At 45.8% G+C, this 24,223-nt stretch overlaps 1 protein-coding gene across 5 annotated transcripts in view; it reads left to right on the top strand.

Moving 5' to 3' along the window:
- Window positions 1–24,223, top strand: part of EPHA5 (EPH receptor A5) — a 187,145-nt gene that overhangs the window by 85,025 nt on the left and 77,897 nt on the right. For all 5 annotated transcript variants that reach the window (XM_086611754.1, XM_086611756.1, XM_086611755.1 and 2 more), the window contains exons 3-4: window positions 11,129–11,284; window positions 16,826–17,161. In XM_086611754.1, coding sequence (XP_086467880.1) covers window positions 11,129–11,284; window positions 16,826–17,161 — 492 coding nt within the window. The remainder of the gene's footprint in view (window positions 1–11,128; window positions 11,285–16,825; window positions 17,162–24,223) is intronic.

Genomic DNA, 24,223 nt, shown 5'->3' on the forward strand with positions numbered 1-24,223 from the left:
AAGAGGAACTATGGGATGGCACACTGTTGGGGGTGGTTGTGTATGAGACATAGGACGAGCAGGTTGTGGTCTTTTCTTGCAAGGCATAGGTACGTCGAACCCAACGCTCAATGCCCTTGTGCCCACGCCAGCTGCTCCCCTTTCTCCCCTCTTGTTGCCTTCCAGTCTTCCCTTGAACAAATCAAACGTGAATGGTTCCTGTAAAGCAGAAGTGTTAGTTTTTTTTTCCCAGCCTGCCTTGGGAAGACTGTGCCAGTTGATGCAATGCAAAGGTGCAGAGATGCAGCAGAAATTACAAATAAAGGTAGTGTTGGGTTTCCAGGACAAACAGGCTTGTGTAGGCAATGCTTATTTCTTTGGATGTAGCTGGAGAGCCAGCTAAGCTGCATGTGAGCAACAGTATCCTCTTATAATAGTTTGAGAATTAAATCTCCATAAATCAAGCTTTGGCAGCAGCTCAAAACCTTAGCTAAAAAGCCCGTGAGAATGGCCAGCATTGCTGCTGCAAGGTGTGCTTCAGGCCTAGTGCTTTATGGCGTGGGGAAATGGATTTGGCAGGAAGGAGGTTGTAGTGAGGCTTCGTGTAGTGAGAGGGAAGGCAATGTTTGCTTTGCTTTACTTTTTGCTTCACATCTGAATTTCTGGAGCAGTTGCATATGTCAAAGAGCCATTTTGGGGGCAAGAACAAAGCCCATGAGAAGAGGCAGTGAGCAGGGATGCTAGCAGGACATCTCCTTCCCAAGAGTAGAATGCTTTTGTCTTGGAAAAGTACTGTTTATAGTCTGCCAAAGAAAATATCTTGTTGGGATATAACCACTTTTTTTTTTTTTTCTCTAGGGTTTTGGTGTTTTTCTATCTGGTCTGGAGTCACAGCAGTTCTAGCTAGTTCATGGCAAGGACGGTCCAACTCCAGCATCCAAAAGCCATGAGGCCACCCACCCAAACAGTGTTGAGATTGGCTCCAAAATCAGGAGGTTTAAAGCGTGAAGTTGTATTGATTTATCCTGGGTTTGAACATGCTCGTTCCCACACAACAAATTTCTCTCCAGAAATGGGGGAGAGCATACTGAAATAAATTCTCTTGTTGTTGCAGGGCTGCAGGACTGGAGCTCAAAGAAAAGCTCCTGATGTTGGCAGGCCAACACGGGAAGAGCTGGCAATGCCTCGGGTTGCCCTTTGTTGAGCTCGTTCCTAAAGAGAGCTGTTCAGTGGAGTTACTTGGCAAGGCAGGTGAACTGTGAAGTTTCACAGCGTTCGTCTGACCCAAAGGAGTAGTTTAGTCAACTTAACAAATAATGTCAGTGTTTTGATGTCTGGTTAATGAAACTGAAATCATGAAGCGTTGTACCTGCATGTTATGGGATAACTGCTTGATGTTTCTGCACTTTGTTGTGTGTGTGGAGCTTGCTCAGCTTTCCTCCTTAAATTTCTCAGGGTATTAATCCTTGCTGTGTCCTTCTTGCACACACCCTTCGATTTGTTGCCTCCTAACCAAAGCCAAAGCATCTAATGATAAGCATATCAGGGCAGAATTTAGCTTGGCGAGACCTGCATCTGTAACTCCAACCAGTGTGCTCCAATGCAACAATCCACAAGCTTCTGTGGAAGGAGGCAGGACTGAAGGGAGATGTTCCCCAAGAGACACGTCTATGTTTCCTTCTGTTCACCTGTAAGCCACCCGCCTGCTGCAGAATTGTCTTAGCATTGCTTGTATCTTAAACTTGCAAAAAAACCCTCTTTCCTGGAATCACTTTTAAGTGCATAAACCCATTTAGCACACTTAGTCCAGGCAACTCTGGATAAATCCTGTCTTCTTTTGGTCAGGACTGTAAAAGCTCCATCTCCATCGCCCTCTCATGGAATTTGAATAGATGTGTCTGGAGTGACATATGTTCAGCCATAAATTACGGAGGAACAATTTTAAAATAAATTGTCTGCAGCCAGTCCTACGAAATTTACCTCCTGAGACAGATGATCATAAAGCTAGGAGCAAACAAGCCCTTAAACGTTTGAGGCAGGGTTTGGAAGGATACTTTTGTGTTGGTGGTAGCATCACTCCAGGTTGGTGGGATGCTGCCTATTATGGACCAAAAGAGCAGAGGAAAGGCTGATTTTTATAGCACCTAGAAATCTTGTCCACACAAATGAAGTTGTGCCAAGGTACAGCCAGCCAGAAGGAAATATTTTAAGCATTTTTACTTCTCTTTGCTGCCTGCGTGTGAACAGTCTGTTAGTTCAGGCTAAAACCTTGAGATGTTGAGAAAGTAAACACGCATGACATAAATCATCAAAATAAATCCTCCCAGACGTCATATTTCTTAACCACAATGGGTTGCAATTGTCCAAACCACAACATAATTAGAGAATCTTTCTTTCTTTGCTGGCTGGGCTCCAGATCCCTATGGCAGACCGAACCAGAAGACTAAAACCCTTTTATTGTAGTATTGTGCCAGCAAACACGCAGCTTTGAAGAACCGTATTTTCCAGGAGATTTTCCTGACTGCTCTTTGCGTGACTGTCCATAATACACGTGCACAGACGGACATAGCAGGGTTTTGACTGCATCATTTCCAAGTTTGATCCTGTCCCCCCTAACGTTGCCATCAGGGACGATGCTTGTTATTGCTATTCAGTCAACGCTGCTGTCGAACTCGAGGGAGCTCTGCGGCTTGTCCATCAATCCTCCCCTCGCTTAGTGCACAATGCAGCTGGAATGGTTAGGTTACCATTCCCTTAACAAAGGATAACCAGGGGGGGGAAGTCTTTGTGTGCAGAAACCCCCGAAACAGACTCTTGTGCCGCTTGGATTATACGTGGAGCCAGGAATCTCAAGTTATGTTTATGAGCGTGCAGAAACAAATGCGTCTCTGCTGCCTTCTGTATCTTAGATCGTATTTTTCCCTTAGGTGAAGCGTTGTAAATCATCACTTCCTCTGTTTAAGGGAGGAAAATGATTTCAGTTTGTCTTCATTAAAAAAAAAGACAGTAATTTACGCATAATTTAAGTGCATCTTTGTCCCGCACCTCGGAGAACAAAAAGATGCACAGATAGATTTTTATAGACATAGAGATTTACGGAGATAGACATTTTATAGCTATAATAGGCAGAGAGGCTATAGCAACAGGATGAGGACTGCCTTTTTTTGTTGTGAGCTGGCTAGTTGAGGCTCAGCAAGACCAACCTGGATGTGTCCCTTGTAACCAGAGAGCGAGGAGGACCGCAGGTGCCACCTGGGCTGAGAGCTGAAGGAGCCCTTGTACACGCTTGCAAGAGCACGGAGCTGCTGGTCACAAAAATTGTGGGTTTGCCAAGAAATTTTGGGTCGCTGCTGAGAGCTGACTGAGGTTTTGCCTCATTGGTTGCTTCAAAATCTTCTTTAGAGCAAAGTCGGGATGTGCAGAAATATAGCCCATTCAGATCTTAATGTAATCACGAGTATTTTCAAATGCATTGTGTTCTAGGTATTTTTATGGCTTGCAAATGTAGGTGACTTGGGATTTTGGTGAATTTTTCAGAGTGATGCCATGTGATGAGGTTTTATATCGTTTAGAAGAAACACGTTAATGTCATTAGTGGCAGTTAATTCTTAGTTTTCCAGCAACTACGGTCACGTCATAAATTACCGTGTGACAATTTAGTGAGCCACGTGGTAGAAAAAGTGGTATTTCAGAGGGAGGAACTGAAAGTACTAATTTATTTATATTCCAGTTTTCAAGGTTGTTTTGGTATTGAGAGCTCGAGCTGATTTCAGTGTGGAGCGGAGGTAATTCAGCCTGAGTTGGTGTGGGGTTGGACAGAACAGCATCAAGGGACACAATGTTTTCTTAAAACAAAAACAAGGATTAAAAGTGTATTTCCCACTTCAGATGCATGAATCTGCTTACATCCCAGGTAAGGGCTGAGTCTCTTTTTCCAAGGTGCAAAGCCCTCCGCTGCCCCACTGATCCAGCAAGCTCCAGGAATCCATTTAAAAGGACTTTTAGCATGTCTTGGGCTGCAGTCTTGGGTGCTGGAGTTGCCAAAGGATGCTGGCAAGTCCCCTGGATTCAGGCAAACCGGCAGCTTCGAATTACAGTGTTTTATTAGTGGGTATTTATTTAATTCCCTTTAAATCCCCAAGGCGTGCTGCGGGAAGCAACATAGCACTATTGGAAATAGAGAGACTGACCCTAAAGGAGATATAATCAGGGCATTTTACACATTTTTCTATAGCTTTATAGCTTTGGCAGCAATTTCAGTGTCGGCCTGCAGTTCAAGGAGAGCTGTTAGGGAGGGCAGGATTAGCTCTTGGGAGCCTGCTTGTAAATTCTGCAGGAGGATGCTCGATGGTGGGTTGCTGTAGTTCTTGAAATACTTTTTAGAAGAGCGTGGAGATCATCTGCTTGTATTGGTTGGGAGGCCTGAAGACAGTCTGCTGTGTTGTTTATTTTGTTTTTTCTTGTAAGTAAAAGCGGGTGTCAGGAGCAGAAGCTGAGGCTTGGAGCTGCTCAGCAGTTTCATTGATTCCACATCGTAAAGACCATACCTCACTGAACCCCTCTTTGGGTTTTGGACGCATCGAAGAGGCAGCAGTCCCCTCTTCTCTGTGCAAACCCTTCAAGACATGGCAGCTCTGGAGACCGGAACAGGGATTGGTTTGTTTGTAGCTTATTTTTGCTCAAATCCTTCAACTCTTGATGCGTATTCCCTGTGCCAGAGCAAGGTGCTAATGAAGGCAGAGCTGATGAGGTACCTTTCTGCTGAACGCACCCACCCCGTGTCCTACGTGTGTTTCAGCCAACAGCTGGCTCGGTGTGGATTACGGGTCTGTCTATGGAGCAGGGAGTTCTACACTGTGGTTGTTTCTAAAAGCTGTCGTAATTTGGACTGTGTGGCCCTGCCCACAGAAGTTGGCAGTCTGAGAAGGCACATGGGGCTAAAGGATGGGAAGGAGAAGCAAAGGGGGTTTGCCATTTGGGGAGGAAACCTCAGTTTCAGCTGGATAACCTGTGCTCCGTCTAGGCTAGGCATCCTTATCCTCATTAATGTTCGTTGGATTTTCTCTGTTAGCTTCATTTATGGATTAGCAGCACTGCCTTGTGGGTTATACTTGTGTCTGATTACTGCAGAGACTAATTTGGTGCTCTGCAAGGGAGTCAGTGTAATTCCTGTTTAAGCTTTATTTTCTGGGATATTTGAAAGGTCGCTTTGCTGATCCTAAGCACTTAAGTACTGTGAGCTTATCCTCCCAGCATCACGAGAGTGCAAAGGGAGTAGTAGGTTGGACCTTTCTCGTATCTCCTGGGGTTTCAAGGGTTATAGGGTCGTGTTTCCTAGCTTTTCTCTCCCAAGGGACAAAACTGAAATTTCCACTAATATTAATTGGGTGGTTTTACTGACGTGACCACATACATGCCTGGTGGATACGGAGAACCTTGGAGGTGGTCGTTGCTTTCAGCACTTGTTGCCTGGGGTCGGTGTGCATGGAAGGCACGGAGCAGCTGGAGAGGAGAGCAGCCCTGCGTGTTGGATGCAGCTTTCAGCTGAAGCACAGGGATGGTTACAGGGATGCAGCTGCGAATCATTTGATGTTAAGGCTTGCAGAAAACAGTCTGTCAAGTAGTCCCAGCTGTTTGATGTTATTGGTTTGTTCTGCCTGCTTTTCTTTCCCCCCCACATCTCACTTGCTACTCACTGTCTCTAGTATTGATGTAGCACATAAAGTCCAGCACGTTGTTTGAAGAGGCCAGTTTCCACTGTTATAGAATCATATCATAGAATCATAGAATGGTTTGGGTTGGAAGGGACCTCATAGATCCAACCCCCCTACCATTGCCCCTTGTCCTATCACTACACGCCCTTGGAAAAAGTCCCTCTCCAGCTTTCCTGTAGGCCCCCTTTAGGTACTGGAAGGCTGCAATAAGATCACCCCGGAGCCTTCTCTTCTCCAGGCTGAACAGCCCCAACTCTCTCAGCCTGTCTCCATAGCAGAGGTGCTCCAGCCCTTGGATCATCTCCGTGGCCTCCTCTGGCCCCGCTCCAGCAGCTCCATGTCCTTCTTGTGCTGGGGACTCTAGAGCTGAACGCAGTATTCCAGGTGGGGTCTCAGGAGAGCAGAGCAGAGGGGCAGAATCCCCTCCCTCGCCCTGCTGCCCACGCTGCTTTGGATGCAGCCCAGGATACAGATCCTGTTAGAGGATCAGGATTCCTCCTCCATCCACCCGTGCTCGGAGAGCCAGTTTCTATCCGCATGGCTCCGATCTGCAAGGTACAAAGCCAGTTTCTAATCCAGTCACTGCCAGTTGAAGGGATCAGCTCACACCATTGCTGTCCTGAGAGGCTCTTGCAGCCATCCTTCGTTGCAGCCATCTCTCTCTGGCCTGGCCGGCAGTGTGGAAGCAAAAAGCTTAACGCCCTGCGCCCGCAACCTTTTGTGGTTGCTACTGAAAATAAAAAGAGCGAAATTAATTTGCCAATAGTGGATGTGCTACTAACAGAAACACATCCCACTTGTACCTAACACCAGTAGGTTTTTTATGGCACATTTGCTGTGTCTAAAAATACTCTCCTTTTTTTTTTTTCTAGCAACCAATTTCATTTAAAGACTATTTTCACACATCAGTGGCTGTTAATCAGTTAAGGAGTTATCAGTTTTAATATTAGGAAGAAAGAAGCAGATCTCATCAGCAGCTTCAAACTTTATTTCACTTCTTTTCAGCTGGCTTGCAGCAGATTTTGGTGAATCTTAGGCTCATCTTATTTCTCCTCCTTTTCCCACCGCCTTGAAAATAGAGTTAGTACTGCTACGTGTGTGACTGTACTGTGCTAGTTCTACGTATCCTTTCAAGAGATGTTGAATTAGAAATACTGAGATAAAAATATAAGAAGAGTAAAAAAAAGATTTAATTAGAAATTAAACCCCAGACACCCATGTAATTTTAAATAAAGCCATGTATACTTCATGAAGAGATTATAAGGTCGACTGTCAGAAGAGGAATCACAGAATCACAGAATGTCAGAGATTGGAAGGGACCTCAAAGGATCATCTAGTCCAATCCCCCTGCCGGAGCAGGACCACCTAGATCAGATCACACAAGAACACGTCCAGGCGAGTTTTGGACATCTCCAGAGAAGGAGACTCCACAGCCTCTCTGGGCAGCCTGTTCCAGTGTTCTGGTACCCTTACTGGGAAGAAGTTCTTCTTCATGTTGAAGCGGAACCTCCTGTGTTCCAGCTTATATCCAGTTCCCCTTGTCCTATCATTGGATACCACTGAGAAGAGCCTGGCTCCATCCTCACGACAGTCACCCTTTCCATATTTATAAACATGAATGAGGTCCCCCCTCAGTCTCCTCTTCTCCAAGCTAAAGAGACCCAGCTCCCTCAGCCTTTCCTCATGAGGGAGATGCTCCACTCCCTTCATCATCCAGCAGTTCCTTGTCCTTCTTGAACTGAGGGGCCCAGAACTGGACACAATATTCCAGATGCGGCCTCACCAGGGCAGAGTAGAGGGGGAGGAGAACCTCTCTCGACCTACTCACCACACCCCTTCTAATACACCCCAGGATGCCATTGGCCTTACTAGAATGGTAAGATAAAGATCATTGGGTGTTTATGGTAGGTACCATAAAGGTACCTACCATAGGCACATGCAAGGTACGTGCAAGGCACGGTACAGGCTGTTGGTGGCCCCGTTCTGCTCTGAATCCAATTTCTAAAATATCTGAGGCATTGCCACCAGTGGCAGAAAGATGACATGGTACCAGCTTTTGACTGTTGAGCTCAGCCAAGAGTGTACCCAGATGGCTACTGCAATGCCTCCTGTGCAGTGTGGAGGCATAAGATGTTCCTGGGTCAGCTATTGTCTAGCAGCATCCATTTCATCGCAGCATCCCTGTTTATTAGAGGATTGCTGCTCGAACCACCTCACCGGCTGCCCTCTCTTTTGTGTCGTGTACAAGGCAAACGTAGGAAAGAGTACAGAGGAAAACATAATCGGTGCTAGTTGTGCTTGAAACACCCATGCAGCTACAGCTGCTACCACTCCTAAGGATGGTAGTACAAGTGTGGTTTCCATCATGAGTGGTCCCCAAGCTGCTGCTTGCAAGAGGCTGGAAGACTGTGCTGGAGGAACCCTGCGAATCCTGCTCTGCCCTCCCCAGAGCATCTGCTTGCAGGGCTGTGGACTCGGCATGCCACCACTCGCTTTGGTAATTTTTCCATTTATTTTTATCTTCCATCCTCTCTTTTTTTTTTTGCATGTCCCATCTCCTGTCCCTGAAGTCTTCCTTTCTCACTGACACAAGAATATTTCACTTAGATAGGACAGCACGCTGCTCTGCTGGCTATTTGTTATGAAGACTCATGTTGAAATTTTCAGTGTCATTTAATGCTCTCGAATGTTCCTCCTTACACCTTTTGGATAGAGAAGGGCTTGCCTGACCCATGGGAGCCTGCAGATCATACGAAAATTGGTCCAGCTCAGTTTCAGAACACCTTTCCCTGGAGGTGTTCAAGGCCAGGTTGGATGAGGCTTTGGGCAACCTGGTGTAGTGGAGGGTGTCCCTGCCCATGGCAGGGGGGTTGGAACTAGATGATCTTTGAGGTCCCTTCCAACCCAAACCATTCTATGATTCATTTCGCATCCCTCATTAAAACACGGGTTATTGGTGTTGTACATCTGTTGGCTCCGTACTTACTCATGAAAAACAAACATTCTCTTTGAGCTGAGCTACGTATCATACCGTCGTTAACAAGCTGCACCTCGTTGAAAATCTGTCAAGGAAAACTGACTTATTTTGCATTTGCTGCTTTGCACAAAATAGAAGCACGGTAAACTCTTGTGCCGTAATGATTTTCTGTCTGTCTTGATGGGACATAATGAGACAAATTCAAGTCCTTTTTTGAAGGCTAATTACATCGAGTACACACTAGACGTGGGCTGCCCTCGTTATATGTTGCGCATTTCTGTGCTTTCATTTCCCCATCTCAATTGTCTGCAAGTGCAAGTGAGTTTGATTTGGCTTTGAAATACAAATTGTAGGCTAGAGAGGAGCCTTTTGGTGGTCTCCTCTCCCAGAAGACTCTCCAGAGATTGTATAACAAGTCCTTGCTGTAGGTAGGCCGGCATTTGAAGGTGGCTGTGAAGTAATTGAAAGAACTTCACTCTGTGCTAGAAACTGAGGACTGTGCCATAAAGCATGAGGGCAACTCGTGGCAAGTCAATAAACTTGGCCCTAGGTCTGTTCACTGGTCCTGGTGGACGGACACAAAGCAGATGAACTGCATCCTGCAGAACTCACAGCCTAGGTATGGAGTAATTCTGGAAATTGAGGTTTTAAAACCTGTAAATAAATCCCTCCGGTCCTACCAGTTGTTCTCTGCCTGTCTTGTGGGAAGAAAAGGGAGCTGGGGGAAGGTGTGGGAGGGTGCCTGGTTTGGGGAAGTCAGCAGGGATTCTGGAGATGAGCATCCCCTAGAGTAGGATAGAGAGGCTGCAGATACATGAGACCTGGTAGCCCATGATGGACTTGGGATGCGTCAGAGTTGCATGACACTTGCTGTGAGAGCCTCGTGGTCTGGGCAAGACTGGAGGTGGGGCTGGGAGAAGGTCTACTTTTGGATCACACCCCTTTTGATGCATGAGTGATCTTCATCGGCAAAGACTTACTGGTTGGCTGTAGGAATTGATGTGCAAGTGTCTCGCCTTTGGTGAAGAAACTAGTGACGTGAAAGGGAAGATGTCGAGAGAGCTTCTCTGGTATTGCAGGAAGTAGAGACAACTTTAGAGGCAGTTGTCCTAGTTTGCCCATCAGAGTAAAAGATATCACTCGTGAAAGCCTATACTTTATCTGCAGTGAAAACGAATTCTGTCATCACTGGCTGAATTTTAGCACATGACCTTCGTGCTGTGATTGTCTGGAACATTCCTGGTGGGATGAAATTAATGCTTTTGCTGTGAGCTCGTTTTCTTTGCAAGCTAATTACAACTGGGGACATTTGAATGCAGCTGGAAAGGCTCTGGGATTTCCAGGTAACTTCTGTCAAGTCTGATAGCAGACTTGTGCACCACTGATATCATACTGGGTAGAATTATTTTGAGCATCTCTAAAGGGAAAAAAGTAGCAGCACTTTGGAGCTGTTTTAACGTGTCTCTGCTTTTTGAGACAAATAGAAAATCAAGTTTTCCTTCTTTTGCCAACAGTGAGTTTTTAGTTCTGCATATAATGGTCTGATTACAAGGCCAGCTGGTTTTTTCCCAAAGCCAAGGTGGATACATGCAAACCTGTGGCTGTCACTGCTCCTGGCTGAGCGTGCGCATGCAGGTGAAGTGCAAAGTGCTTTGCTTGGGTGGAAGAGCACTTGTTTCAGGAGCCTGGGAACAAGATATTAATGTATTCACTTCAAATTATTTAAAAAAAAAAAAAAGAAAAGATAATCCCAAGCTACCCTTAGCCATATATTATATTTGTGAGAACAAAAATAGCTCTTGTATCAAGTCTTGGTGCCTCGTCACGCATGTATAGAGGAGCTGGAAGGAATATCTTGTATGGTGAGCGTGCCTGGTTCAGGCTATACCCAGTGCAGTCTGTCTTATGTGGAGCATTTTAAAATTCAACATAGACTTACAGGGCAAAAGACCCTAGGGAAGCAGCCTTATCACAATGTCTTAAAGCTGTCCATCTTGAGATCCCCTCCGCAATCGTGTTGCTGTTTGTTTGCAGAGACATTGATTTCTGGGTGTAGAACATCCTAAACGAAAACCATGAGATGTATTTTACCTGTTTTTCTAAGACTGAATGAAAAAAAACCAAAACCAACCCAAACACAATAACGTTTTCGAAAGCAGAGCTCAAAAGGTGTTACTTCTGATGCATTCAACGAGGAAAATAAATACCCAGCAAAGGAAGATGTAGGGGAAAAAAATAATCAACAGCTTCTTATTCTCTTTTCCAGTAGATATTTAAGTGTGTACTCTGTGTTAGTGGCATAGACTGTTTTAAAATATGCAAACCAAATAGCTCACGAATGTTTTTCTGTTTTCCAGCTGAAGATATACTTGTTTTTTTTTTTTTTTTTTAAAAAAGGAAATGTGAAGAGATGAATTTTATGATGGGAGAGCTTAGCCTGTGGTTCTTCTTTTCACAGTATGCAGACCTGGGTTCTTCAAAGCTTCACCCCACAGTCCATCCTGCAGCAAATGTCCCCCTCACAGCTACACGCTTGATGAAGCATCCACATCTTGCCTGTGTGAAGAGCACTATTTTAGGAAGGAATCAGACCCACCTACAATGGCCTGTACAAGTAAGCATGTGCTTATAGGGTTGTTTTTAATCCTTTTGAGCTGTTCCTGTACTGTGACTAGGCATTATGATCCTAATTAATGTGCTTTTACAGGCTCTGGGCTGGAGTCTGAGCTAGTCTTGACACGCTTGTAATGTTACTGGCTTTGCCCACCGTGCTCCCGCTTACACGAGAAGAGACTTTTCGAAGCCTTTTGCTTCAAAAGCTGGCATTAAACCCGGGAAGCGTTTTTGTGATGCACGGATGCTCCATCTCTTGCTGTCTGCTCATAAGGCAGCAGCGTGGCTTTCAGACATCTCCATCGGTGCGTGCTTGGGTACCAGCGTGGGGCACGCGCGCGGGGCACACCAGCGGTAGGCATGGGTAGAGTCTGCATGGTCCCACCTAGTGTCATCTCTTAGCTCCTTTTTGGTAAACAAGCAGGGAGAGAGCCCTGCCTTTCCAAGCCACCTGGAGGTGGTCGTTCTTCAGGTAGCCTCAAAACGCTGCGATGGAAACTGCAGCAAAAACGTAGAGCTTATCCCCTTGGTGTAGGGGGAGGGTAGTGTAACAAGTAAGTTGGAGTATTGGGAGTCCAAGGTGGAGTCTGTGGAATCAGAATCACTAATTTTGCCCTTTTCCTGCCGTCTGTGAGCTATCCTGTCAGCTGTACCTTGAAAGTTTCTTGTTCCGTTTAAGCTTCAGATACTTCGGGCCACAATTTGTGTGCCTCCAGCCAGTCCCACCAAGTTGTTGCTGTGCTGGGTCTGTCACGCTCCAAGTGTGATTTTTGCAGTGCAAAAGTGGTTAAAATGGACCAAAGAGGAGCTGAGCTACTGGGACAGGAGGAGACAGAGCTTCCAAGGAAGTTAAGTGATGGAGGAAAAAGTAGATTTGTGAGTCTGTGCACACTCGGAGCCACTGGGCAATGGTGCAGAGGTGACTTCCATACTGTTTCCTTGAATCATGCAGGCATGGTAGTGGCTTTTTTTACCTTCATCACAGATCTCCTTCCGAGCTTCCCAAGTTTGCACTTCAAAAAGAGAAAGAAAAAGCCTGTTCCTTATGGAGAGATGCTCTCATAAAGGAAATTGCCCTTGGCAGGTCTCTGCTTGCTCACAGGAGGCACTCGGAGCAGAATCAGGGCCCGTGAGCTCTGCGTTTGCTTTTCACCAGCCGAAGAAGCTTGAAGCACGTGGCTGGTGGAAGGTGTGCTCCAGGGAAGAGAAGACAGCCTTAGGCAGCGTGGCAGTAGCCGATGCTGTAGGATCAAAGTGGTTTGGAGGAGTGAGTCATGGAAGCACTTCTCAGTTTATTAAATAGATACGCCGGTGTCTTTTGGAGCGGTAGCTCGGGTGGGTTACAGCATGAAAAACTTTGATACCAGAGCTTCTTGATGTCCATTTTGCCCCTTGGCCTGACTTAAAAAACGTAGATAAATGAGAGACGGTGAGGTCCAGCGTGGTATTGGGAAATGGGAAGGGAGAGCAGTACTCTGAGCTCTGGGAACGCATATAAAACCAGCTTTTCTGTGCAGGCAGAACCAAAGCCAGGGACTGGTGCAGAATTATACCAGGCTGCCAGTGTCCACAGTGCCTCCTGCCCATCATCGGTGGTGTTGCTCTCTGTCCCTCCTCAGGGTGGAGGAGTACACATCCAGTCTGTCCTGCTGGTGAATTAGCACAGGAAGGAGCTGCCATCCCTGAGGAAGAGGTTTATGCACGCCTGTGACCTGAGCGTGGGGCAGGATTTTCAGACAGGCACAGGGAAGCTTGGTGACCCATTCATGGTAAAAAGAAACGAAATTCGAGTGCCTGTCTCCCCCAGATTTCTGATGCCATTTGAATCCTAGGTAAAGGCTGTAATTTCTGATTCTGCAAATACTACGAGATTTTCTTTTTGTGTTTGTTTGGAGGTTTTTATGCTTATTTGTTGCTTTTTTTTAAAAAAAAAAAAAAGTTTGAGTGTTTTAATGTTTGGGTAGTTTTGTTTCAGGGCTTTTTTTGTTTTGAAAGTGTACTATAGGCTAGTTTAAAGTGTGGGCATGGTGCCTGAAGCTGTTAGGATATGGCTTGGCAGGGCAGTGAGTGCTTCTGGGGGAGGTTTAATGCTGACCAAGGCACTGCTCAGCTTCTGTTGCCCGCTGCAAACCCCGGTGCAGCAGGTGAGGATGTTGCAGCATCTCTCCTGGCCTTCACAATTACTGCCCCAAAAGCAGAATGGATCATCTGAGCCTTCTCCATGTGCTTCAGTCACCCTCGCTTGCCCTGCACATCCTTTCTGGGGTTTTTGTCCTAACCCAGCTGTGTTTGTGCTGAAGATGATGAGGGGGGCCCATGTGCTACCCCAGCTCAGCTGCAGGGGTAGTAAATTTTGGCAGGGACAGTGGGAGTCAGTAGCGACTCTTAACATTTTAAACCAGTCCAACTAGATCTGGAAGGGAACATCTCATCGTGAACTGGAACACAAGCAAGACAGACTTGAGTCATGACTGGTAGGAAAATATTGCAAGTTTTTTGTATGTTTTTATTATTTATTACCGCAGAAGTTAATAATATTCATAGGATTCCCTCGACTTGATATCTAGTTAATTTTAGAGAATACATCAATGTCTGTTTTCAGCTCTACACCTGCAAAGTCCCCTTGCGAGTCGGTATAGCTATAAAATCCCATTTTCCTAATTTCAAGTGAATGCTTTTCAGTCCCAAGCTGCATGAATCTCCCTACCACCACCAGCATCCCTAAAGAAAACTAATTGCTACACCACTGTCAACTGCTCAGATAAGTACAGTGGGGAGGGGAGAAATAAATACATTTTTATTTAATTTTTTCCAGTTCCTTAAGCATGTTTTATAAGTCATGATTGGTAATTTTGAAATTAATAATGCTGTGATGCAGTCTGACATAATTATTGCCCTCAGACAAAAAAAAAAAAATTTGGTCCTGATCAGCATTTGAGAATTCTCTTAATATTATTAGGTATCTTCTAGGAAGCAGTTATGCTTTGTTTCTTCTGAACTAAGGAATCCTAACTTCAGTTCCTTGCACAACATCTCTTTCAAATGAAATTATAGTTACACTCTTTTTTTTTTTCCCCTCCCATCTCTGGCAAGTAACTGTATTGCTGCTCAGAGCCTATTGGGGAAATATTTTTCATAGTATGACACATGGGACAAACTGAATATTTCATAGTATTTAGTGTAATATTCTATTGGCAAGAAGTTTACAGTTAACTTTGAGTGTGTACCTGTATGTATTTGTATGTCAAGGGTGATTTCCCTCTCAGGTTATATTTTTTAAATATGTGCATCAGCAAACAACTGATTGGCTGTCCATCAAGAAAAATCTTTGTCTTCAGAAAGTATTTGCCTTTAGTCAGTAAATTGGGATGCAGAAGGCGTGAATCTTACCTACTTAGAGTATAAAGCAGCAAATTATAAATAAATAAATCAATCAACCTGTAAACTAATACCTTTGTCCTTGACAAAAGGAGGTTGGAAATTAGAACAGACCTTCTTAGCAGACCTGGGGCCCCCCTCTTCCAAAAGTAAACCACGGTTCTGTTCTCCCAGCTGTGATTTATCCAAGTTTTACCCAAGTGTGGTTTCAGGATTCTTCACGTCGGTCTTGTTCAATATCTGCAGACTACTAAAGACCTTTCTCTGAGCCCCTGCGAGAATGCTAATTTTATAGGTTATGAAGTCCCACTAGCTTCAAAGCACTTCCACTGAAGTCGATGTTTTTATGCCTTCAAGAAGAGCAGCTGACTTCTGTGCAAAGCCAAGTAAAAACCTCTGGTGACTTTACAAAAGTAATAATTTATCCCCGTGAAAGATGCATTGTCCAGTGTTTCTTGTGCCTGAGTTCTTTATTTTTTTCCTAGAGTACTGGTAGTGGTAAAAGGGCATTCATTCAGTGAAAGAAAATTTAGGGTAATTTACCCAGTAAAAAACATATAAATGGTGTCATTAGCTAAATAGTGCTGGTTGTGAGCAGCTTGCTCCCTGTTCGTTGGGATCTGAAGTGGTTGCAGACCAAAACAAAGCTGATCTACCATTTCCTAAACTAACTTAGCTTTTGTCTTCAAGTGCTTTTTTCTCCCCCGAAGGAAAAAAAAAAAAAAAAATCAGGATTATTTATTTCCTCTGACAGGGAGTTTCTCATTGAATCAGAACAGCTTGAGTCGAAATCATGACAGTGTTTTATCAGTGTTACAAATTTTATAGACTTAAGAAGGAGAATAGGAAGGGGAAATAGAGGAAAATTCTTGTGGCTTATAAGGTAATTTCATTTTTGCAACACTGCCTGCTTTAAATAACGAATCGAGTTTAATTATCACAACAAAATGAAAAGATGACAGCCTGAGACAAGCTGTTAAATTCAGGTGGATTTCTAGCTGGTGGAGCTACTGGTCGGGCTCTTTTCAAGGAACTGCTCGTGAGGTTTGACAGCTTCATTCAGACTGAAGGAAAGTGTGTTGTCTTCCCTCCTCTACCTCCCTTGGAAAAATCCCAGTCTTTGCTGTATCGCTTCTGGTGGTGCTGTGACTAAAATCCATCCCGGCTTCCTTTAATAAATTTCCCCTTTCTTCCTCGTTCATTAGCATTCCCTGGGTATATAAGGTGTGGATCTCTTCCATGAGATTCCTGCTTGTCCTTTCTCATGGTCTTCAGAGTATATCTGCAGCTTGCCCTTCATCTCCAACAGAAACCTGTTAAAAAAAAAGCTTGCAGCACCTCCTGCAAGTAAGCAATCTTGAAGGTGTCTCCAGGTGGGCTTTGCGTGCCCAGCCGTTGCCTTTCCCAGCAGGAGAAAGGAAAACAGCTCGCCTTTTGCAGGAGCTCTGGTACCTCTGCAGCAGCTGCTCCTCCTCGGATAGCCTTGCCAGCGCCACGCGGGCATTCTGAGCGGGGAGGCTTGGCAAAACAAGCAAGCATGGTGTGGCTAACCAACCATGCTGGAGCTTGGCAGGGACCAGGCAGGCTGTCGTTGAGTAGCCAGATATGGCCGTGTTTCCAGCGGCCCGTGTGGATCACCATCTGCTTTGGGCTACATGGAGTGTGATTTGGATGCCCAACCTTAGGCTTCGCTGTTGCCAAATAGCTGTTGGGGAGAGGCGGGTGCACGCAGAGGGAAGATTTGGCATCCGAGTTGAGCACCTAAACAGTGCAAATACCCCAGCACGTGTCTCTTTTTAGGACCTCGAGCTGCTCATACAGGGCAGTGGGGCGAGGACGGGGGATTCTTGCCCTGGTGAAGCCGACAGTGCCGTGGGCAGAGCCAAGGATTGCAGCTCCCTTCCCAGGGAGAGCGAGGGCAGCACCAGGGGCAGTGCCCCGGCGAGGAGTGCTCCTGCTGTTGGGTTTGAGCCAACCCTGTGCCTTGTGCTTCCGTGCAAGCTCAAAACAAATTCCCCTTTTCCTGTTTCTTCGGGCGCTGCTGCGAATGGTGCTTTTTGGCACGTGAGCAACAGGGCATCTCTTTTCAGCCTAGAGAGTAGTAGAGAGCAGGATGACTGATAATACTGTTTTTACCATGTGTTTTTCTCGCTTTACAAACCAGGACCCCCCTCTGCTCCTCGGAGTGCCATCTCAAATGTTAACGAGACTAGTGTCTTTCTGGAATGGATTCCCCCTGCTGATACTGGTGGAAGGAAAGATGTGTCTTATTATATTGCATGCAAGAAGTGCAGCTCACACTCAGGTCTGTGTGAGGCGTGTGGCGGTCATGTCAGGTACCTCCCCCAGCAAACCGGCCTGAAAAACACCTCTGTCATGATGGTGGATCTGCTTGCTCATACAAACTATACCTTTGAAATTGAGGCAGTGAATGGAGTGTCCGACCAGAACCCTGGAGCCCGGCAGTTTGTGTCTGTAAATGTAACCACAAACCAGGCAGGTAAGTGGATCTTCAACCTGGGGAAATGTTGGGGGTGGGAGCCCAAACCAGTCAGACCCAGTGCAGACCTCCCTTTTAAATGAGTGGAAGTCCCCAGCACGGAGGGCTGGACTGTGGCCTCTTCAAATACGTGTGTGTGGGTGATTGTGTCTCATAGTTTAAAATTACTGCAGTCTTCAACATGTTTCCTTCCAGCAGGACACACTTAGGATTTTTTGCCTTTTTCCTTTTACATTAAGCTACTCAGGAATAGCTCCACTTCTTGGCATTTTGGTGTATCCACCCACTAAACGACAAAGAAAACATTTGCCTCTCCTCTTGGGAAGGGGAAATTTCGAAGAGTTCATTACGGTTCCAAATGCCAATGGTCAAAACATCCTAACTTTTGCAAACAGTTACCCTAAGAAAAGTGTTTTGTGTGACTTTAGGAAATGTAATCCCTTTTCTGCACTGAGATGCTAAAGTGACCGGACTCAGGCTGGTGAGATACGGTACGTTGTCACTGCTTCTCAAACAAGGTAGGGCTGAGATGTCATTGCATACTGTGTCCTCCTTGGTTTTGCACTGTACAGGCAGAGATCGTGTAGACCAGTTTGTTCCTTTGTCCAGGGCTCAGATCTGCCTGCCCTTCCTTTGTCCGGTGGTTGAAAAGAGCTGTCACCTTGGACGCAGACAGGGAGTTGCTGTTGTCCACTGTCATTTGGAGGTGTGATGGCAGGCAAAAACATGATTCCATCTTCTTCCATGCACATCAACGTACCAGGCACATCGCACAACTTCTGTAAAACCTGGAGACCTTTCTGTCCTTCTCTTGTCCGTCATGCTCTGCGTTTCACGGTCTCTCCCTTTGCCTACCTGGTTTGCTCCTGCCCTTTAATTCAGAGCTCCCCAATGGCACTTGTCCGCTGGGGAGCTCTTCCAGGAATATAAACTGATGGCATTTGGGACCATGAGGACTGTGTTGTGAGATCCTTGGAGCCACCCCTTGCCTTCTCCTTCCAGACAAGGCTTAGCCAGGAGCTGGGTGCAGTATGTAGCCTAACAGCTCAATGGAGATTGGCAGATCCTCGCTGCAGAGCAGAAAAATCCCAGCTGGAGCAGGGATGAGTTTCATTCCTGCTGCCTGGGCATAGACACACACAGGCTTGGCAGCCTGCAGCAAGAAAGTGCGATTGCATCACACTTCATCAGATACCTATCCTGGTCATTAGACTGGATTGTTGAAGTGTCAGACAAATCGTTTGGATATATTTCAAGGAGAGGGAATAAAGGCATGCCCGGGTTGCTGCTGATGAATGTGGCAGGAAATCTTCTGGAGGAACATCAGTGGATGGCAGTGTGACACCTGTTGAAGGCACCTGTTTAATGCAGATCAGTGGGTGTCACAGTCCTAATGCTGTTGACTGTTTTCCTGTTGTGAAGGCTGCTGCCAGTAACTCTGTTGTTGGAAAAAGTGTATTTTCCTTTTAGTGGGTTTGCGTTAGTATTTCATTGCTGACATTGGCTTTTCCCTGGTGTGCGGAGCTAAATCCACATAAACCTCAGTAAATGTAACTGCACAAGAGGAGATGATACATTGCCGATCAGTGCAGGCTGTGGGGAAATGGTCCTGGTTTGTAAGTTATATCCCAAACTCCCCATAGTTGCAGCAGGATTTATCCACGTAGGTGCCTTCCTGTGTATCAGACCAAGAATAACCCCCTTGCACAGTGATCACCTCCAGCCTTGCATTGAAAGGTCCGTTATAGGAAATGATAGACCTGTGATGAAGGTGGCTCACGCTAAGGACAAGTGGGTAAGTGTAGCTGCTGGTTCAGTCTCTGTTTACCCTGGGGGAGATGCAATCAAGGGAAATACTAACAAGCCATGAGCGTTTAATTCACTGGGCGGTGTTGAAATAGCACCTCTATGCTCTCGTGTTTGATTCAACGGGAGACTGAATCAAACCTCTGTCCAAAGCAAGGAGTGGTGACTGTATTTTGTTGTCTCTCTGGCTGGTCCCACCACTCGTTCAGAAGGAGAACCAGGAGCTGGAGCTGGAGCATCAAACATGCTTCCCAGTAACGTGCTCTTTTGGCACTCCCAGGGGTGATCATTGGTTTGTCCGTGCCAGAAATAAAGCAGCCATAGAGGGGGACTTTGCAAATCAGACTGGCTGCCAAGCATGGAAAGTGGTATCTGTTTTCTTAAGGTGCCTCTGAAAAATGTCCTTTGAGGCAAGTAACGGAGGTGTGCAGGTGGAGTGGTCCATGCCTAGCCATGCCCAAAGATGCTGGATCTCTCTGAAAAAGCCTCACCTTCAGCTATCCTCTCTCAAATAAGAGCGGGCAAGGCACATGGGAGTCTCAGCTCACTCATCCTCCCCCTGAAATTACCACCAAGAGATGCAGCTCGGGGGCCTCATCCTTTCCCTCTCGCAGGTTTTCTGGTGGTATGATTATTTTTTCATGAATGCTGGTGTAAAGAAGTCGAGTCACTAAAGGCAGTGACACAAGGCCAACTGCAGCAGTAGGAGAAACCCTGCTGCAAGAACTGCTGGCTGTGGAAAATGAAAAAATGGCATGCTGTGGGATAGGTCTGGCTGCTGGAGTCCCACTGGCAGGTATTCACTATCCAAGCACTGCAGAGAAATGCCAGGGTCTGCTTTGTTGGTTTGGCTTTTGTCTGTTCCGAAAAGACCATGCTAATTTCAGGACTGCAGAGAATGTGCAGGCGGTGGGGTGCTGGGAGCACCACCTTGTCTGTGCACGGGAGCTTTGGACAGCAGAAACTACCTCTGGTTTGGGCTCTCAAAGGGATTGCTTCCCGAAAAAAAAGGTGGTTTTCTCCAAAATAATTTGTCCCGCTTCCACTCTCTCCAATTTGAAATAATGAGAAAAAGAATTGGCACCAGCAATCAGGCTGACATTTTCAATCTGATGTAATTTTCCTCTGAACTTTCGAAATCAGATTTGGAAATACAGCAAGGAAACAGTAATGTTTTGTGCACAAGAGGAGGCAGATCAGCTAATCTCAGCTGATGACCCCAGCAAGCTTCTGCTCCTCCAGTCCCCGGAGACCTGATGGTACTTGGGATGGGACCAGTCCACACGGGATGCAGTGGCCTTAGACTCTGGATACAGGACTAATTCCCCTGTCACCCTTTTGCAATCCCCAAACTTCTCTTGTTTCTGTGGGATTTTGCAGATGTTTTCTGCTGAAAAACACATATCTGAAAGCAATGTCACAAGCCAGGGGAGATGGACACGTGCTGGTGTCCATCGTCACTACCCTAGAGCTGCTGCAGGCAGAGGACCTTATTCTCTTCGTAGGCACATGGATTGGCCAAAGCATGGTTCTTCCCTATGGGATTGCTGCAAAACACGTGCCCAAGAGACTTCACAGTACAGATGGCAGAGTGCACTCTCACAGTGCATTAAAAAGTGTGCCTCATGCACGTGGGCTGGGGCCCAGTGAATAATTCATAAGTGGCAATGGTAGGATTGAGTTAGCCATCCTTCTCTTGTGCATGGTTTTGCTCAACTTTTCATATCTTTGAAACTGCCACCTGGTGAGATGGTTGCCAGAAAGCAGTCTGCATGTGCCGCTAGTACCAAAGTTTGCTTTTCAAGTGACAACCGCGTGACGTTTTTTTTTTTTCCTCAACGATTTCACCAAGCTGGATGATTAAATAACACTGTCACTCTAGACAGAGATGTGCATCTCCCTTGGGGTCTTTCATCTTATCTGCCCTGTGTACAGAAAGCATCTACCATGACGTCTTGGTCAGAGACGTGTGTCTCGTAATGGGTCCGTGGGGAGCAAGCAGTTGTGATTCATGGTTGCCTGCGCGCCCGTTGTATCATCATAGGAGCACACTGGGAAGGTGCAACGTTTAAAACTTTTCTAGGCTTGAAACCTGCCAAGAGGATTCACTTTAAGCCAGCCTAAACAGCCGAGCAATTTTCTTTGCTTTTCGTTTCCAGCATCTCCCATGCTGGGCATGGCTTCAGGCACAGAGCTGGCTTGGAGGTGGGGGGTGTAAGAGTGGGGCAGTTCTCCTGCTGGCATCCCAAATGCCACAGACTCCGTTACACTTAAAGACCTTCTCTGTCTGTGTTTTCAGATAAGCTCCCTGCCTATTTTCTGTTTGAAAAGTCAAAAGCCAGCGTTCAATCCCCTTCTGTGACCTGTATGATATTTCTGAGCCTTTTGGGGGAGAAGGGGAAGAAAGATCTGGATGAGCTTGCTAACAGAGGAGGAGTTAACATGTCTAATGCCTCAAGGAGTCTGCATGCCCGAGGCCAAGCCAGAGATACAAGTTGCATCCTGTGGTGCAGCAACACTATTTGAGCAAAGGTGTAGGAGGACAGGACCTGGCAACCTCTACTGCTGCCTGGGAGACATGGCTAGGTTCTTGCTTGACCAAAAAAAAAACTCATTAAATGCTTGGAGCAGCTGGAAAGCTCTTGGAGCAAGGAGATGTACTGAGAGCTTTGATCCTCACTCTGATTGTGCAGGCTAGGATGCTGCAGTGGCGGGGAGCAAGGTAGAAGGTGTTTTCCTTAGAACTCAGGATGTACCAGTCTTTGAAAAGCAGCGGAGGACCACTTGGAAAGGGAAATCTGCAACATGGAGCTTGTTGCAACCTTAGGTCAACAGCTGTGTGCTCTTTAAAGTGATAGAATGCAGCCTTGCGCAGTTTGGGAAGAAGACATCAGAAAATGAGGCGAGAAGATGGCTGTGCTGTGAAGCATGTTTTCACAGACTGCCTTTGGAAATGGACAGGTTCAAGTCCTGTAAGGTTCAGAGTCTGATTCTTGCAACTTTCAAGTCTCACAGACTTGTTCAATTTGGCTTCGGGAGGTGGGCAACTTGCTTATTTTCTTCAGGAATAGCCAAAAATTTCCAAGCGGATGCTCCAGTAGGTCCAGCATGTTGCATGCATCTCACATAAGAAGCAAGACTGGTTTTGCAGCTCTTCTTTTCCACCAGAACTGCTGACCTAGGGCCTGTGAAAACTGAAGCAGATGCTTATTTTTGGAAAACTCCCTTTCCATAGCCAAGGTGGTGAGCAGGGCTTGCCTGTAAACGTTCATTGTAACAGTACTTGATCCACTGAGCTGCGTCATCTTCCCAGCAATGGTCAGCAGCAGATACCAAAGAAAGGGTATAAGCACGAGGTAGACACGTACCAATGCTTCCCAAGAGTGTTCTCCAACCTCTGGGGACAACCTCTTTGTGCTTTATAGCCCTTAATGGATTTTTCTCCCATGAATTTGTCAAATCATTTTATGAACTCTGAGAAAATTTTAGCAGCTGCGGGCAATCCTATATGAATTCGGAATGTCTGATAGTTTAAGCTGTGCTTTAGATGCACGTTGGTCAGAGAGGAGCTATTAGTGGCATAAATAGAGGGTTTAAGGCTTGCAGATGCCCATCTATTTAGAAAGCACTTCGGTTTAGAGATGCCACACCAGCTTCCAGTGTGTTAACACAGGTATTGCTGCGTTTAGAATCATAGAATGGTTTGGGTTGGAAGGGACCGCAAAGATCATCTAGTTCCAACCCCCCTGCCATGGGCAGGGACACCCTCCACTACACCAGCTTGCCCAAAGCCTCATCCAATCTGTCCTTCAACACTTCCAGGGATGGGGCATCTGCAACTTCTCTGGGCAACCTGTTCCAGTGCCTCACCACCCTCACAGTGAAAAATTTCTTCCTTATATCCAATGTAAATCCCCCCTTTCAGTTTAAAGCCATTGCCCCTTGTCCTATCACTACATGCCCTTGTAAAAAGCCCCTCTCCAGCTTTCCTGTAGGCCCCCTTCAGGTACTGGAAGGCTGCAATAAGATCACCCCGGAGCCTTCTCTTCTCCAGGCTGAACAGCCCCAAGTCTCTCAGCCTGTCTTTAGGCTAGGAGAAGAACCTGAAGAAGAACCTTCATTTAAGCTAGAGCGACGTACTCTTAAAAGCAAAGTGTAATCCTCCATACCAGGATGGGCAAATACAGGGGTGTTTTAATAAGCAGAAGTGAACTTGTACTGCCTTGAAGACCATGGTGTCCTTGTGGCAGGATCCTTCTGCTGGCTGTGAACACCCTTGGTGTCCAGGGAGATGTGAAAATGAGTGTGGAGCTGCCAGCGAGGGTTCAGGCAGGAAGAGAGGATAATTTCATTTGTGAAATCCCGTGCTTATGCTGGTAATCAACTTCAGGAAGTATTTTGCTTCATTTTTGAAGCGTAGTCACATGTAATCAGAGAATGCAATTGTAGATGGTTAAAAAACACCCTGGCAGAGCAAAGTAAAGCGTGAAAGCCAGTGTTGCACAAAAGGTTTATTGTTGGTTTGTTGTTTTTTTTTGTGATGACCGCATTTATTCTGAATGCAAAATCTTCACCCACTGTCCTATTCCAGAGTCGCAAGTTCACCCTAGCCCAGATGGCTGGGTGTCTGCTACCAAATGAATTATGGATCAGATGAATATTTTACAGTTTTATTTATAACTCCCCGGTTGGTAATTGCTACTTTTTCATAGTTTGTTATAAGTCTTTTTGTTATACTTGGAGTATTAGAAATACATGCTTGAATATTAAAAGAATTCTTCGGAATATGAAAAAAAAAATCCCCTCAATTACAATATGACTTTTAGTTAGAGGTCATTTTTATTCTTGAAGTATGTGAAACAGCCCTGTTGTTGATATATGAGGACATTAAAAGCAGAAATAAAAAGCGTTTTCCTTCATCTACAGACAGACCTTTCAATTTTGACATGAAATTAAAACGTCTTATTTATAGATGAAAATAAAAATAGTAAGAAATAGTCATCCTCATCCACCCTCCTCCTAGAAAAGGGAAGGAGAAAGGCGCTGAAGCTCTCGTGATGAGATGCGATCGATGACATCTATTGCGTGTTGTGCAGTAGGGTGCGGGTTTTACCGTCTCCCAGTGGCAGGGAGACAAATATCTTTATGGTAAAGCGATTAGTCTCCTTCAAAGTGAACCACCTGTGAGGCAGTCTCATGAGCTGCAAAGAGCAAATGCCAGCTTACACGTGGGGAAAAAACGTATCCATGGACTGC

The sequence above is a fragment of the Tauraco erythrolophus genome, chromosome 5, assembly GCF_009769465.1.
Source record: "Tauraco erythrolophus isolate bTauEry1 chromosome 5, bTauEry1.pri, whole genome shotgun sequence".
NCBI classification, from domain to species: Eukaryota; Metazoa; Chordata; class Aves; order Musophagiformes; family Musophagidae; genus Tauraco; species Tauraco erythrolophus.